This window comes from Labrus mixtus, chromosome 20 (genome assembly GCF_963584025.1).
Source record: "Labrus mixtus chromosome 20, fLabMix1.1, whole genome shotgun sequence".
NCBI lineage: Eukaryota > Metazoa > Chordata > Actinopteri > Labriformes > Labridae > Labrus > Labrus mixtus.
The window spans coordinates 5,206,556-5,224,566 of NC_083631.1; the positions used below are offsets into that span (position 1 = coordinate 5,206,556).

Below are 18,011 nucleotides of genomic sequence, written 5' to 3' on the forward strand. Positions count from 1 at the left end.
TGCTCCAGTCATTTTTCCTCCACTCTGTTCTTTTCTGTCCTTACGTGTCAGTGAATTAGCAGAGAGGTGGCAGCATCCTTCGCTCCCTGCTTACAGTGGTCTATCGGCTCCTGGCTGCTGTGGGTCTTCTTTCTCCTAACTCCGCACGCTCAAGTTATTCAGAGCGTCAAGTCGTTTAGCTTTATTTCACAGATATTTGTTGTTCTTGAAATCTGCACTTTTAAAGCTTAGAGTTATTAAGAACTCAGTGGTTTGAACAAATTACTGTTTGTGCTGTATTCATGATCAACAGTTTGTTAGATATTAAAAGAGACACAATACAAAAAGTTAAAGCTTCAAACTAAAATGGATTGGTAACAAAACAATCATAAATTATTATTTCAAGCCATGTATTGATCTGATTCATTACTTTGGGATATGACAAATTAGAGCTTCGACGTTAGGAGGACATCAATGCAAGTTACCATTTTTTCCCAACCTGCAGCAGGTAGTTGTCATTTTTTGGTATTTTTGGATAACACAACTGAAGACAGAATCCCACACTGTTCCAAACCCGAGGCTCACCGTGCTGTTTTGACAATGACTCACCTGCTCACCTGATGGAGCAGGAAAGGTCATGGCACTCGACAAGAGCCGCCACCAGACAAATCATCCAGCTAATACCTTCCAACACTTTTACATAATTTCTGCCTCTGCTTCTGTTTTTGTGGGGTCTGCACTCCTTTACAGACGCCACATAGTATACTTCACTGCATTGCTTCTGTTTGCAAATTGCATGTCTGAAGTCTTGTCTCCTTAAGTCACTCTTGTTCATTTCTAACCACATATTAGCTGTGTAGTTTAGCAGCAGATGACACTGTCTATGTATATATAAAAATATTCAACTTTATATTACTTCTGTCAACTCAGTCCTGATGGTGCAGTTGGACATATTGATGCACTCAAATGAAGGAATAAACACAAAAAGCACAACAACCATTAATAGGTAATAAACAGAAGTTTATTGTTGCTTGGTTTGTGCACATTTTTTATCAATTACCCTTGGCTCACAGCACTCTCACATATCAACTAGCCTGCAGTGGTTTTATTGTGTACATATGCTAATGTGTTAATCAAGTGTGCAATCAATAATTCATCCCCTGCAGAGCGTTCAGCAGTTGCAACACGAGCCAGCCGGAGGCATCCTGTCTCTTATTTGATCTATTTCTTCCTTGTTGTTCATCATCTGAGAGGGGGAGAGTACCTGGCTGGGCTTTCTGCTCTCTGCATATTCAGACCTGCAGATATTAATATTTAATAGCTTTTACTTCATACCATAGCAGCCAGATGTCCAAACAATGTGCACTCAGGACACGGATGTTTCCACTGTTGTTCCTCTGACATTTAAACTGCTCTGTTGTAAAATATATGACCTGGTTTAGAGTTCACATCATTTTTGATGTCAGAAAAATGTTTGTCAGTCCATCTTCATTTCATCGTTTCTGAGGTAAAATAATATTTTCTAGATGATCCTGCTGAAGCTTAAGAAGAAGTTGCATCTGAATAAATTGTGTACATATTTTTAAACAAGGCTGTTTTTGGGGAACTTCTTTTAGATATTTAAACCAATCAAAACAAATGTGTCTCTTAACAGGAAGAATGCAAGCAGATCATGGCTCGCCAGAAATCTAACAGCCAGTCAGACTCACATGATGATGAGATTTCTCCCCCACCACCCAACCCTGTTGTCAAGGCCAGGCGCCGCAGAGGAGGGGTCAGCGCCGAGGTCTACACCGAAGAGGATGCTGTCAGTTACGTACGCAAGGTCAGTCTTGAAAGAAACATACCATGCACACAAATGCACTGATATACAAAAGCACGTTTTCACATAGATACACAAAGGCAACTCAAACATGCACAGTAACACTTATTGACTCAATTGCTTATGTTTGCACTGTTTTAACATTTGAGTAAAAATAAAGTAAAAAAACTGAATACATATATGAGGTTGTTCTTGTTTGTTTATCGGACATAACTGTTGTTATACCGCACTGAAGAGTATGAATGTTGACACATTCATAATTCAACATGGCAGTGGTAAGGGACATCAGCTGTGTTAATTTGTGTAAATCAGCTACATAAATGTATGACAGCAGCAAGTAATAAACACACTCAGCCACTTTAGTGTGTTTGTTACAAAAAACAAGCAGTCTGTGAGTCAGCTGCTGAGCGTTCAGTACAGATGCTGAGATTTGATTCTGTGATGTTACATAAACTGTTAAAGGCACCAACTCTGCATTAATTAAAGGCCTTTCCATTTGTTTTAACTGGGCTAAACATCAAACACAAGACTGACTCGATGATTTTGGGTGTCCTTTATGTCAACGAAATTGAAGTAAGAAACAAGGTTGCTCTTGAAAAGTGTGTTATGATGAAATAATCTGTTGAAACTGAGGCTGAGGCTCTGTTTACATTTTAGTGTAAAACTATCTTTTTTTTAACAAAGGGTTGCATTGCAACATTTAACAATTTTACCATTAATATTGCTGCTGGAAATTTTCTCATCATTATTCTTTGTGTACATAATATAAATAAGAAAATCTCTTCACATGTACATGACCATGAAAACAGCGTTTACAAGAAGTCTAACCGCAAAAAAACAATATATATTTTTTTAAACTGCCAGCTATTTATTAAATAGTAATTACAGAAAGATGTGCACGTGAATACACTTCCTGACATTAAGTCTGAGTAACTTTTATTTTTTTTATTCATGCTTTTATTATATTTGCATCTCCAGTTGAAGAGAAGAGAAGCTTAGATCATTTCTTCAGCAGCTGTTTAAGTTATCTCTCATTTTTCAATGTGTCCTGTCCTTAATTTCATGCAAGATAGGAAATAGTGCTCTTTGCCAGGAACTATAACTCACCTCTTTACATTTAGATAACACATACAGCGCGCACACACACACACGCACGCACACACACACACACACACACACACACACACACACACACACACACACACACACACACACACACACACACACACACACACACACACACACACACACACACACACACACACACACACACACACTAGTTGCTATAATATGACCATGCTTGTTAAATTTAAATTAACCTGACATGGCATTAATTGCTTGGTAATGACACAACTGCATGAACCCACTTGTCACCACGCTGTAATCGCTTGGCCACTGGAGCATGCTGTGTGTGTGTCAGGTATGTGCACACACCCACGGGGGGCGTTGTGTTGATGTCTCTGAGGTCTCTCCGAGACACTGCAGTCATGTGTCATGGCAACAAGCCTGCTCCTATCTCCAGCCTCCTTTTCTTCACTGTCCGTCACTGTCTCATGAACAGACACACACGCACACATCGACTCATGCTGCCACATCAGCTGCCTTTGAAATATAAACAAATTCATGTAATTATCACACACATTGCTACAGACCATCAGAGAAAAGGCTGTCTTCTGGCCATTGATGAACACTGAGATAACACAAGCACACACATTTACACCCACACTTTGTGCATCTGCGCTGACATCTTACCACATCATCAATTTCATTAATGGCTCCACTGTCAGTATGTTTAACATTGAGCCAGATTAAAGGGAGCACTGCTGTGAGTCCTAACATATCACGAGTCCTGTCTGTCAATCCTGCAGCTCACATTAACGGAATGAATTGGAGAGCTGGCGTCAGATTTATGTTGGAAACCAGTTAGGAAACCCTCTTTTAATATCTGAAATGAGATATTTCCTCAGATTTGTAGTGTAATTAAATGCAGCCCTTTATTTCCTCGAATTATGACATGTATGAAGACAGATAATATAGTCATTGAAGTAAGTAGGCACCCCACAAGCCTATCTTTGTTGCTTTGCTATTGAATACACATACCACCACACTTTTATTGACTTCCTCCAATTAGTGCAAGCAGGCGTATCATTCAAATCATGAAGAAATCATCATTTCTCACTTGGCTTTAACCCAACTTTCCTTTTGCAAATATGGCTAGGAGAGAATATCTAAAAATTACTGTGAGAAGTTACAGAAGAAATGATTCAAAAGATGACACAACGACATTTAATGATCCCCTGTGTGGCAGCACTGGAGCTGGACTTAGTGGAGGATAATTAGGTGTCTGACCCAGAGTCTGAATCTGAAAATTACTTTCATCACTTAGCCTCTCAGGGTGGATGCATCCTCCTCCAACTTAATTTCTCAGACAGGCCAGCCTCTTTCTTTCTTCTTTATGTCCACTGAGTATCCAGGCCCAAGTTCTGCAGATAGATGAAAAATTTGGTACTTTTTATGTTGTATGTGATGTGGTCTGTGTGTATTTGTGTGCATGATGTGAACAGTGCTGCGTGGTCATCTTCATGTGGAAACATCTGTTGCTTTAACGTAATTACAGCCTACCCCCTCCTCTCCCTCAACACCAGACACACACACACACACACACACACACACACACACACACACACACACACACACACACACACACAAACGTCTTCCTCACCAAGTTCTTCTGTTAGGATTTAGTTTATTCTTGTCACTCTTTCTCCTTCCTTCTTTCTCTACACTTTTTGACTTTCTCACCCTGTGTGAAAAAAGCACAAGTTCTCTTCAAAGATGTCTTTTTTAAAATACCGACTTCTGTGGCTTTGTTGTGGTTACAGACTTTGCAATCCCTTTTCCACACACACACACACACACCGTACACACACATACACACACACACACCGTACATACACACACCGTACATACACACACCGTACATACACACACCGCACATACACACACACAGCCACACACACACATGCAATCACACACACACACACACACACACACACACACAGACAACCCACAGAGTGTGGGACGTGAAAAAGCATGTTTTATGAATGAGTTCAGGCCTCTCTTGAATTTTTTAAGGGTTGTGTGACATTTTGAGTGTAATCCCTGAACAGATGGGCTTTCCCAGAATACACAGACACACGTGTGGGATATGTCTTTCAAGTGTTTGCCAATGCGCTGCTCTTTAATTACTCAATTTAGTATGCTTTGAAGTGAAGCCTATTATGTGTTTTCGCTGGTTTAATTCATGTGTCCACCTGCACAATGTTGTCATAGTCTGTTTTACCCAATATATTACTGCTTCATCTTCACAGGTGATCCCAAAGGACTACAAGACCATGACAGCATTGGCAAAGGCCATCTCCAAGAATGTGCTGTTTGCTCACCTGGATGACAATGAGAGAAGGTACCAAATGTTTGTGACTACACCGATTTCTTTATGAGGTTTACCAGGTGTTGCCAGAAATCCAGATGTGTGTGTGGACATAGCGTGTATGTTTGTAGGCTGATTTAATAATAAACAGGACATTGTTTCAGTCAAGTGTAGTGCTCTTAAGTTGCATCTCAGAACGGCATAGATGCCAACAGAGTGAGGAGAAGAGTTGGGGTATGCAGCAAGGGGGGGGTAAGGGGGGCACTGTATGTGTCTCTGTGCTTCATTTGATTGTTGGATGGAATGGTTGCGTGTGTGTGTTTCTAGGAGCATGTTCGGACTTTGGCACTGAGGCTTAGATTCATTGCTGAGAAATCCAAAATTTTCCATAGTAGTTTGAGCAGAAAGTGATTCCAATTTTCCTCTTTCCCTCTCTTTATTTAAACATCTGTTCATTGTTCCTGCGCACTTATTCTCTCTTCAACCATCCTCGCTTCACCCTTCCATCTGTCCCAGATCTCCAGTGAGGGCTCCTCTTGGCTGTGACGAGGAGAGGGGGGTGTTGTGGGAAAGACTCTCAGGTGGCTGGCGGTCCGGCCTGCCAGCCGGAATAATGTTTCATTGGCGGGGAGAATCCATTATGCCCCATGGAGAGGAAAACACCGGAGCTTTCCTGTCGGCTAAAGCCTTCACGGACCAAACCCAAAACACGGTCTTTCCAGTCTTTCGTCAGCTGACAATTTACCGTGCTCCCTCGGCACAGGCACGCAGGCCTCTGATTGCATGTCAGTCCCTCTGAAGCAGCCCCGAATCGAGTGCAACATTTGATAGATCCAGACAGTCTGAAAAAAACATGTATTTGGGTGGCTTATGTAGCAGATTAGAGTTACACCACCGAAATAAATGGCAGTAGACCATAAACTATCAGGTTGTAATATACTGAAGGCTTTTCAGAAACCTTAGCTATGTAATGGCATCATCATCAACCCTCGGAACCATGCATGATGCAGAATTTATTTGACTGGCTGTCATGTTTGCATGTGCGTTAATCAAAGCAAGCATCGGATGTATATGAAATCCTCTGCAAACAGGCATTAGTTTTTGTGGTTTTTCTTATGTGAACTAGCAGCTCTGAAGGCTCTTAGCAAGTGAAAACCCTGTCGGATTTGTTAAATTGTACTGGAAACGTGGCAGTTAGTTGGCATTGCCTTCCTCTAACTCTCTGTTCGCCTCTCTGTCACTCTCACATTCTCCCTCCCTCTCATCTGCTCTTCCTCACTCTTCACTTCCAGCTCATGATGTTGGACTGCTGGCTTTTTTTTGGCTGGCTGGTGGCTCTGTCACATTGCGGTTTTGTTGCGGTTGTTGTGCCTGCAGCCCCTACTGACAGAAGTGAACTGATCTATGGCCAATGAGTGGCCAATGAGCATTAGTGAAAAACTGCACAGGGGTAAGCTTGAAGCCTTAGCACATGCCGTGGTTTCTTCGGAGTAACCTATATGCTCAAATTCTTAATTTGTGGCACAAACCTGTGCCTGAGAAGAAGCATATGCGATTTGTGCTCTTTTTAAAGGTTGTACAATACACATGATGCACCAAAGTAGAATATATCACTGTTACCAAAGGCAACTATGAAGAAAAAGAAGCTTTAATGCCACTCATTTGTTTCTTGTTGATGCCTTCTGTCGTTGGCAGATGTACATTGGCTTTCTTTGGAGGAGCTAGAACTGTCATAGACTGACGCACATTAGCAGATGGAGTCTCTCTCTCGTGGTGTCTCTCCCTCCCTCTCTGTTTCTTGCTCTTCTCGTTCTGCACACAGCTGGCCATTCGGGTTATTTGATGTACTTGCATGTGCTCACACTGGGTGAAACGACATTGACAGTCCCGGACTGTGATTGACATCAGAAGGATGAGCCAATAAATGCATCATTGGAAATACTACTCCTACTAGTTTCACTTGACTCTTGTTAGGCATAGGCAATCTTTCTTTTTCTATTAGTTTGTATAGACAGCTTTACAAATTTACAAAAAAAATAAGCTTATTTTGTTGTTAGAGGTCTGTGTGTGTGAGACAGACAGAACAAATGGGCTGTTCGCTGTGTGTGTCAAGGAAACATCTTGTGTGATTAGTCACTCAGCAGTTATGTAAGCTGAACACTACACGATTTGTTCCCCCATTAGTACTATATTATGCTATCATCCCCTTCAGTAATGAGCAAGAACCAAAACAATGAGTCCTTCTTTGTTTCTCTCCTCTCTCCGATGCACTTTATCTCTCATCACTTTTTTCTTTGCTGCCCTCTTTTCTTCTTATTTTCTGTCCTCTCTCTGCGGTTCATAATCTATGTGGTCGTCTTCCAAACGTATTCATCTGCCTTCGAGGTATCCACTGTACTGGCCCTGGAAGCAGTACGTTTTTGTTTAGACTAATTATTTTAAGATTCATTTTTTGGGCTTTTTTGCCTTTATTCGATTGGGCCGTGGATAGTTGGAAATCATGGAGAGAAGGTGGAGATTAACATGCGGGAAAGGAGCCACAGGTCAGACTGGAACTCAGGTCAACTTGCTCACTTTGAGGACTATAGCCTCTGGGGGAACGACCTAACCACTAGGGCACAGACGCCCCCGTTTTTGGAGGCTTTTTATGCCTTTATTTGGGAAGGACATTGGATTGAGAAGGAAATCAGGGAGAGGGTTGGGAATGACATGCAGGTCAGACTCCATCCCAGGCCAACTTCCTGGAATACCACAACTGCTGTACATGGTGCGTGACCAAACCGCTAGGCCATCTGTGCCCCGAAGTAGTACACTTTTACTGACTTTCTTTTCTTCTTCTGCCTATTTTAGAATGGTTGCCTTCTTCGACAACTTGCTTTCTTAATGAATGTGAGCTGTGTAATTTAACAGCATGATCTCGTCTCTAATGAATGACAGTCAGAGTTCTCTTAAGAGGTTTTTAAACCTTACAGTCTCGATAATTTGGATCTTGCTGTTACTGATCTTAACATTTCCCTGCCAGGCCCTAGCTTACTTGATCCAAACAAGCAGGTATTTAAAAGACTGCAGTTGTTTGTTGATTTTGCTTGGAGTGCATAAGTACACAGCTGAAACTGCAGAAGTAGGATGTGTTTAAGTGATTTCATGATAAGTTTAATTTGTTGCTTTAAAGATTTCTTTTAATTCAACATACATCTTTGTAGCCTCATGTGTCAAAACTGATATTGTTAATTATCAAACCACATTTTCCTTTGGACTTTAGACTTGATCCCAATAATTCTACGTTCAAGTCAATTACACTTAATGTTTACAACGTGTAGATCTTTCCATAGCAAATATCTCAGTTGAGAGACGACTGACAGTGTGAAGCAATTGGCAACACAGGAGAAAATGATCCAGCAGGGCATCCTAGGACGAGCAGAATAATGCTTCAACTGTACCAGCTAGTGCTATACACTTTGATCATAATGTGTTTTGTAGATGTTTGCTTTACTCAGCTTCCATTGTCAGGAATGTGAAGATGTCAGGATGTGTGGTTTCTGCAGAGAGAATGAAAACAGAAAAGCCAAGAGGAAGTGCAAGTGTTTTCTAAAACACTGAACACTCAGATTACCTTTACTTTTTTTCTGCATCTTTCACAATCCTCTTTACTCATTTTTTAATCCCTCTGAACCGTTTTCTCTGAGCTGATCACATATTTAAGCAAACTCATTTATTTTAAATATATATGCTCAACATTTGGAATCATTATTTAATTTATAACCAGTGCTTTTAGTAGAGCTTGACAAACAAAAGGTTGTGCAAACGTTTAGGCGGACCTTTCTACAGACCTCTTGTTTTGGTACATGGATAAGGCAAACACACCCTCACAAGCAGGCACACCAATACAACCATCACTACAAAGGATGACAGGGATTACAGCACCATGAGAAACACACACACACTCACACACAGGAATATTCGAAAGTATGCATGTGAGCTTGTGTTCCCAGTGAGGCTGCTCCAGCTGGGAGCGTGGAGTCTTTGATTAACACACCATTCCATATGTCAAACTTTATGGCCTCAGAGTTTCTGAGTTCCACCAGCCGTGCTGTGTGTGTGTTGTGTGTATGTTTGTGTGTGTGTGTGTCTCTCTGTAGACCATCTTTCCTCAGCTGCATGGAAGGGAAACCTCAACACATTTTCCCTTCCAGATTTCATCTAAGCCCTGTTTTTTTTTAACAGTTTGATGGCAGACGAGGTTACAGGGGACGAAAAATGTGATCAAAGCACACTTTGTTGTTCTTACAGTACAACAAAAAGGATGTGGATTTTGAGGACTATACGGGTATTTTTACTCTCTTTATCTCTTACAACTTGCCTGGTCTCTAAACTGACATATGGCTGGACCCTTCAATTTGTTGCCAACACGCTGCCATTATTACCTCATTGGGATTTGTCCACAAATCAACTCACAAGCAAGCAAGATAAGCTGGAACTAGTGTTTGATCTCAGTTCATGCTGAGCCTACTCTGCTAACACCCAACTCAGCCTTTAACCTGTTTGATTATTCTGTTATTCTAAGAGCACTTCAGTCATAGTTTTCGGATCAGAGGGCTTTGATCGAGCAGAATCTCAGGATTGATAATAATAAGGCCGTTTAGCAACAATTTAGTCATATCCTGCAGCCTAGTTTTTTACTTTACAGGCAGGTGTGTGTGTGTGTGTATACTTTGCACATATGTGCACGCGCATAGTGTGTTTATCCAGATGTGCGTTCAGTTTATATCTGCAAGCCTATCTCTAGAGCACTTTTACCGGGTGATAACCCATTTATAATCAATCTCTAAATATAACAGAAGTGCTATCGCATGTTTAAACTAACTACATACAATAATAGTATTTCTTATCTCATTTTCTAAAGAAGTGACAAGAAAGGAGATTTCTGATAGCAGCTTTGGTTATATATTAATGTTAAACTGTTTTGTCAGTACTTCTGCTCCCCTGTGACCCGGCAATAACATAGTTTGTTAATAGTAGAAGTGCAACGATGAGGAGGCAGGAAGATAAAGACACGGGAGATTACATATAGGAAAAGGATTTATTACTGAAGAAGGGACCTTTGGGAAATCTGTCCGAAGGTGCATTTATTATTCCCTTGACAAAAACATAACACAAGCAAACAGACATATAAGCTCATCAAGGTCTCTTTCCCTGCATTAGTCTAATGCACACATACCACAAAACAGTCTCCTGAGGACAGTACAGAGACAAGAAGCCCTGCTCTCTGTGTAACCACGTAAATAGTCTGACAGGCCTGAGGAAACCCTGTTTATCCCATTCCTTTAGCTGTCCTGGCAAAGTCTACAATATTACAAATGACTTTGCCATCTGGTAACAGGAGTTATTAAACCTGCTGAGGTCAAGACCCAATGGTAAATCAAGCAAATGCACTTCTTTGATAAGCAGAGAACCCCCCTCAAATCATACATGAACTTTTTTTTAACCATATTCTAACAAAACAATCACATTTAGTAATTCAAATCAGAATGCAATCATTGTTAGGATTGCAAAGATATGTGGGTTACCTCATCCTGCCTGTTTTAATCCTCTAATTAACAAGCTGAGTAATGAGTTGATGAAGTGACCGATTAGTTGATCTCTGACCCCCAGGCACTGACCTCTGCACCTTCCCCACCAGCCCCTGTCGATGGACGGGGAACATCTTCAGTGTACTGCCACTCTTTGTCTGTGTGTGTATTTGTGTGTGTATGTGCGTGTTGCCTTGAAGAGGTGAAAAAATAACAATAAATAAATCAGTTAGTGACAGAAAAGTCACACAAACAAACAATAGTGAAGCGAAGGACACTTAAACTGCGCGAGAGAGATCTATCGTGTCTCACGTTCCAGCGGAAGTTTATTTAAGGCCTCTGTGAAGGAAACAAACAACATAGAGAGGGGTGCAATGTGAGATAGTGTGTTAAGCAGTATCAGATGTAGGGCTCTCACTATACCAGAATCCTAAACTTTGATACAATTCTGGTAAAAATCAAACAATATCTGCATCTGTTTCAATACCAGGTATTGCAGCAAAAGTACAAGTCCTATAGGAACCACAATTTTGGGTAGTTTTTAGTTTTTAAATACCATACACAGACTAATTCCTGCACACTGTCTAAATTGTACAAATACACCAACAACATATTTGTGAAATTTAGACAGCACTCTCTCTTTTGCTCACAGCAGCTGTTTGTTAAATATATAACTTAAGATTTTTTTTAAGGCTTTGGGTAATTTTTGATATAATCGATCATTCAAATAACTGAGATTGTATCATTTTAAAATGTGATACTAAAAAGTATTGGAAAGTCAAACATTTTCTAAGATATGATAAAATGCCCATTTTCTGCCACACAAAACCTCCTTCTCTATCAACATCCACATGCAAGTGTGTTGTTACCACACAGCTACCCCTAGGGGGTGTTTTTGCCACACACACAGATAATACAGATATTGACTTTGTTGAGAGTGATTGCCTCTGAGAGTCAGACAAACTATTTCATGCAATGTAAACAGATACATACATACAAACAAGTACATGTATGTGAGATTATGGTGTGCCTGAGGGAATACATACTTGGGTTCTTGTTTAAGGTACCCAAACCCTCTGCAGGCTGCCTTATCTGGCAGTAGGGGAAACAGGATGGAGTAGCACTGAATGGTAGTGGATGCTTGTTTCTCTGACCAAAACAACATCTCTTTTCTCACAATTTTGGAATGACTACTCAGGAAGTATCCTGTAGAGTGTGTGTGTGTGTGTGTGTGTGTGTGTGTGTGCGTGTGCGTGTGCGTGTGCCTTTTTGCAGCTTTGAGAGGAACTGTTGATTTGTGTGTTCAGGTGAAAGGGTAGAGAAGACGCTTGGCTGTGATTTGTATTTTATGGTTGGCTATGCAATAGCAGCAATCAGCAATACAAACAAATTACCAGGTTGCTTGTTGTATAGTCTGTTTGTTTGTGCCGATGTTTCCTGTCTCGCAGCTTCCCTCATTGACTGTCTGTGTGTTCTCATCCCTGGTCTTCCTGAGAGCCCGGTGGTCCTCTATTACCCCCTTTTCAGAATAAACCACTTTCTCTCACTTGTCTTCCCTCTCTCTCTTAGTCGTGAAGGCTCATTCACGTCTACATCCACGCTCACATCCAGTCCCTCCCCCACATTCATCTGTAGTCTTCTCTCTCTGTGTCCCCTGCATGGCTTTGTGCTGCTGCCACAATGCCAGGGGCCAGGCGATGAGGTCACTCTCCACAGGAGAGCTGCAGGCCTGACTGAACCTCGACCATCCCCACCACCATCCAGCCCACAGAGAACTAACAGGCCAAAAGCAGCAGCCTCACCTCCCCCAGCACACTCCAACAACGTCACCTCTGTACACCCATGAAAACCACAGCGCATGCACACAAAAACACATCATTTTTAGGAAGTCCATATCTCCCTGACTGTAGATGAACACACATCAGCGGGTGGTATTCACAGCCACAATGTTACACTCGCACAACTGCACAGATAGCTGGAAACTTTTGTCCTCTCTCATACCCTCTGCTGTGTTCCAACCTGTCCCCTGCCGCCTCTTCCGCCCCCTGTCTTCTTTCTCCATCCTTCACTCCATCCAGTCCTTTAGAAAGTAGTGAGTCATGTCTTAGTGTTAGGTTCTGGAGTCCTCTTTGAACATTGTATTCCTTCCAAAAAGTACCCTAGAGTCCATGCAGGACCGCTTTCCAGCTTGCTATGACTCATCTCTGCCTTTTCAGCTGCTAATACTATCAACGTGAGTATTTACATGTGAGAGCACATGTGTAAACATGTTTTTGTGCTCATTTTGTAGTGCAAAGGTACTGATGTGCAGGTTTTTTTATGTGTACATGTATGGATGTGCAGTGCATATGCATGTGTGTCTTAACAGGAAAAAGAAACCTGGCCTCTGCTTTGGATCTTAACAGTAGTTGGATACAATATCTGCAGTGAGAAAAGTATTGAATCACCTAGACTTCTCCTTACAAAATGGCCCTCAGAAACACTCCAACTGCTGATGGACGGAAAGTCAAGTCAAGACAAGAGAAGCAAGTGCTGCAGATCAAGAGAAAGTTTATTTGAAATCTTCAGTAACACTTTTGAGCTGAGTTTTGTCTTCCTGCTATATGGCAGGAGTGACTCAGGGCATTTGTAATCGTGGACACTGTCACGTTTCCTTTCATGTGAATGAATATGTAGGGTAAATGTGCAAATGGCCATGATAACTTCCTAGCCAGGGTTTGCCCCTGCTGTGAGGACATGATGTTCCGGCAACCCTTCAGTGCCTTTGTAGCTCAGCCAGGCCAACACAGTACAACCCACACACTGACCACCAGCACATTAGCCAAGGACAGAGAAGCCCAGCACCCTACAGAATAGGCCGAGTTGGCCCATGGCCTCCCATTGTATACATCCCGTCTGCTTTTTCTATGCTACTGTGATAGGTTCCAGTGCAGGGGCACAGACAACAGTCTAGTTGTAGCGTGTTAATTCTCCCATGACCTCCTTATTGGTTCATGGTGTAACTCTTGAGTTTCATTTAGATAAGTGGTGGTCAGCCCATTTCTCCTATGCTTGATACGCTTGAATGTCTGAGTTATAGAATTCAGGCCTGTAATCATGTGTTTTCCAGGTAATTGTTTGTGTTCAGAATTGCTAGACTAATTCTGTTCCACAGTTATATACATAGCACATACAATGACTCAGCTGTTCTGTCAGCGCTGAGGCTGTCTAATTAGTTTGTTTCTTAATTGCAGTTTATGTCTATGAAAACATTATGCATGATAAAGATTATTTAAAACTTCATCAGTAGGGACATTACACCAAGCGAAGTTTTCATCAACAACTTGCAACCTTGTTTTATAATGTTGAAAGATCATTGAGACTAATCCCTTTCTTTTTATGATCTTCCATATTTAAGGAAGCGGTCTCACTTGTTTTGGCGAGCCTCTTTTCACTTAGTGTGATAATAATATTGCCTCGATTTTCCCCCTGTGTGTATGATCTGCAAAGCTCACATCTGCTAATGTGTTCAAATGTTGATTCAAACTTCAGACATAGAGGTAGCTAAGTAGTCTCAGCTACATTCATACCTCATACATCATAATCATAACAGAGGGACAAGAGAGAAATAGTATAATAGTAAGTGTATTTCCTCTTGAATGAAATCCACTTTGTCAGCTTAGAGAATGAAACATGATGTTCTCATTTTATCAAACAAGTGGCTGTTTCCTGTTGTTAACATGAATTAAGTTTCCAGGTAGCATGCTGCAAGTGTTAGCACATTCCATGGTGTCAGTACATTATCTACACAAGATGCTAGTTGGTTGATCAACACTGTCCAAGTCTGCAGGCTGATGAAGCTGTCTGTTTACAGCAGGGAAGGCCTTACGTCAGTCAGATGTCAGTTATTGAATGTCAAGTATTTCTCTCCCCTTCTCTGCACCCAGTGCACCTATTACCTCACTACCCAGAGCTCTTGTTGATGAGGTTTAAACACAAACACACACATCCACAAGTTCAGTGTACGGTTCTAGCCCTAAGCACCATTACAGTGGATACCTAGTCCCTCACTTTTTTTTCCATCTAGTCATCCACATATACTCTCCTCCCACTTCCTCAGGCATTTTTAGTTTCCTCTCAGTCTCAAGTTCAGCGTCCACACTGTATTTATGTGTGAGCGTGCACGTATAATGTGCAGTGTAAACACCTCTCAGGTTTAAACACCCTCAAAGGACAATTTGTGACCTGATCTGCTTCCCAAATGCTTATCTTGTTCCAAAGCTTGTCTCCTGCAAGGTGGGAATGAGGGAGGGAGGAGGAGAGGGCGGAGAGGAAAAGACATGCCCGCAGGACAGCGGCATGTCTTGTGATGTTCAGCGATGTGTCAGGGAATGTTTGTATGTGAGAGAGAAAAGAAGAGAGAGGGAGTGAAGGGGAGGCACAGCTTCTTGCCGACTTTACATAATGCACATGGATGTTTTATCTTTGATTTTATATCTCTGTAAATTCAGGGCAATATCTTCTCTTGTACTTGCTAGGTGAGGAAGAGAATAAGTTTTCCTGCTTCTATCTTTCTCCTTCCAGTGACAAGTCGCCTGTGGACACATCAGAGAGGTAGAGGCTTAGTCCTGTCAGCGCCTGATTGAGCCTGACCCTTTTTCCTTCCGACTGTAAGAGCTTGCTTTTTCCTGCCTTGCAGCAACAAGCAAGACAGCCCGATTGGGAAGGTGTGAAAATCCCCAAGTTCTGAAAATCAGGCCTTGATGGACATCAAGAGGAAAATAAAAGAGACGTTTTAGGAAAGTTAATGAAGAGCAAAGAAGAATACATGACAGCAAAGAGAAAGAAGGGGAGAGGAAAGACTGGGAGAAAGTGCAGGGTTGGACATGTTTGTGATGCTTCCAGGCTGACATCATGGCTGCATCAGCAGGTGGTGTGTGTGTGTTGGATCATTAGGTAGGCCTGTAAAACAGTCGTGTCACGCTGAATACACACAGCAGTCAAAAAGGTACAGGAGTCCGATTTTTACTTTTTATCCTCTTTCTTTGTCCAGCTCAAATCTTTAATGAAACAGGTAAAAAGGAGACAAACATTGAAATGATCAGAAAACAATATTCAGCTGCTTTCTGCAGTAAAATACAAAACATCCCACCACTTTACACATAAATATTCCTATATCTGAACATTTTAATTGGAAACTGGCAGGAAAGGTTTGGATAGGTCAGGGTGAAAAATTATTGCACATGTAGTCCGCCTAATGATCTGAGGACTACTGCTTCAATGAGGCTCTAAGATCAGGCCAGCCCCTGTTTTCCTGATCTTAGAGCCTTGTTTTTCGTAAAGCAAAGCTGTCTGTGTTTTTACAGATTCCTTAAGGTGAAGCATTTCTCTAAATCGTGTTTTTTTATCCATGAGTATGCTGGTAAGATTCTGACTGAATATTGAAAAACATATCTCAAAGTGTTGACCACACATTGGTCAGTTGAGGTTTAACAACTCTTTTACACTTTTTACTGCTGCTTTAAATTGGCGTAGTGCACCACATTCTCCGCTGTCAGCCATGTTGTACTCTGATTTTCAAGGAGGAGAAAGGAGCACTTGACAATTAATGTTTGATTAACTGTGAGTGTAGAAAGAGGCTAAAGATAATTATGATTGACTAGTGACATCATGAGCTACTGTAGTTTAAGAAGCGATAGATAAAATGCTGTCATGTTGTAAAGATAAGAGATGTCACATGAGTACCTGAACAGGAATAACATCTCTGACACTTTTCTGGTTCTCTCTGGCTCTTTTTTCTCCTGAGTTTCTCAAAGGAGGTCTGATCATTATAATAAATATACATTAATAACAATGTTCTTCTGTAGCAGTGCACAGGTCAACCAAATAACCAGCCGTGGCCCTGAGGTGCTACTTCATATTTAGAGACACACATCTTCACTTTGAGGCAACAGGATGTGTGCAGGTTTACACCACTTATAAAGCAAGCAGGGCCAGGTGTGTAGGTTTAACACAGCGTGCTCCCTGCCTCCTATTGGGTTTAAACACAGCTTCCAACATTCAATGACACAGTGTTTTCTTTCTAGTGCTCTTAGACCTCCAGGTTCGAGAATTTTAGCCCCAATTAGATCAGTGGGACAGAAATATCCAGAGCACTAATGAAAATTAAAAGAGTCTTCTCAGTGCAGTAGACCATTGCAAAGTAAAAGAGCACTTAATATGTTTCGGAGGGTGTGATGTTTATCAAAACTGTTTGAGAGCTTCAGACCAAAGCCAGGAACAGATTCTGAAAAGGCCAGTTGTGCTTCAGAAAAGTGACGGTTGTCCCCCTCCTTCCCCGGCCTTGGCCTCCCCTCTCCTCCCTCTTTGTTGACCATCTTTAAGTGGTCGTTGCCAACAGCCATAAATTGTTATGTCCACCTGTAAACCCTCAAGAACACCCAGGGTTTTTCCTGGCTCAGAATGGGCCTTTGGGGGGTGACTATACGCGCTGTAGTAAACGTTCGGCCCGCGTATAACAGTATAGTCTGTATTACTTTATTTGACAGAAATCTGTGCATTTCCTGTTATTTCTGACCATTTTATAAATAATATTATCATTATGCTTAAGTTACTGAAATCCCAATTAAATTTGGTAAATATTTGTTTTTATTGCAACAGTGAAACAGGGGAGGAGAGGGATTTTGAGGGAAAGGGGTGTAAAGAGATTGGAAGAGGGGAAGTCACATCCTGCCAGTGCATTTCACCCTCTTCCTATGATGGCTGCTCTTTGCTTTAAATTGTGTTTTCATTTTACATGCACATTTGTTTAAGTACATTTATTTGAGTTACTAAGGTATTATGTCAAATAATCACAGATTTAAGTCACAGATAATTTGGACCCGTCTGCAGACAGCAGAGGAGCAGGGACAAGTAGCCGCAGCTAGCCTACATCATACGAGGTTTAGATGATTGTTGGGATACATATTTACCGTCATGAAGTGGATTGCTCTTTGAAATTTAACTCGCCAAACGGAAAATCAACCCGCATTTAGCACTTGTGGGTGTCAGCGGATCGTCCGGAACCAATCACAAGAAACGAACAGTCAATCAGCTGGCTATCCAGCGCGAGCCGTATGCGTAAACGGATGAGAGGGGAGATGACTGCTAGAGGTCAGAGACGTCGTATTTAAGTTTATGTTCTGCTTGTTCAACAGTTGTTTGATGTATTGATCTTTTTAACATACATTCA

General features: G+C 41.5%; 1 protein-coding gene across 4 annotated transcripts in view; it reads left to right on the plus strand.

Moving 5' to 3' along the window:
* prkar1b (protein kinase, cAMP-dependent, regulatory, type I, beta) overlaps positions 1–18,011 on the plus strand; it is a 61,907-nt gene that overhangs the window by 12,794 nt on the left and 31,102 nt on the right. For all 4 annotated transcript variants that reach the window (XM_061027391.1, XM_061027393.1, XM_061027394.1 and 1 more), the window contains 2 exons: positions 1,634–1,804; positions 5,173–5,264. In XM_061027391.1, the coding sequence (XP_060883374.1) occupies positions 1,634–1,804; positions 5,173–5,264 (263 nt within the window). The remainder of the gene's footprint in view (positions 1–1,633; positions 1,805–5,172; positions 5,265–18,011) is intronic.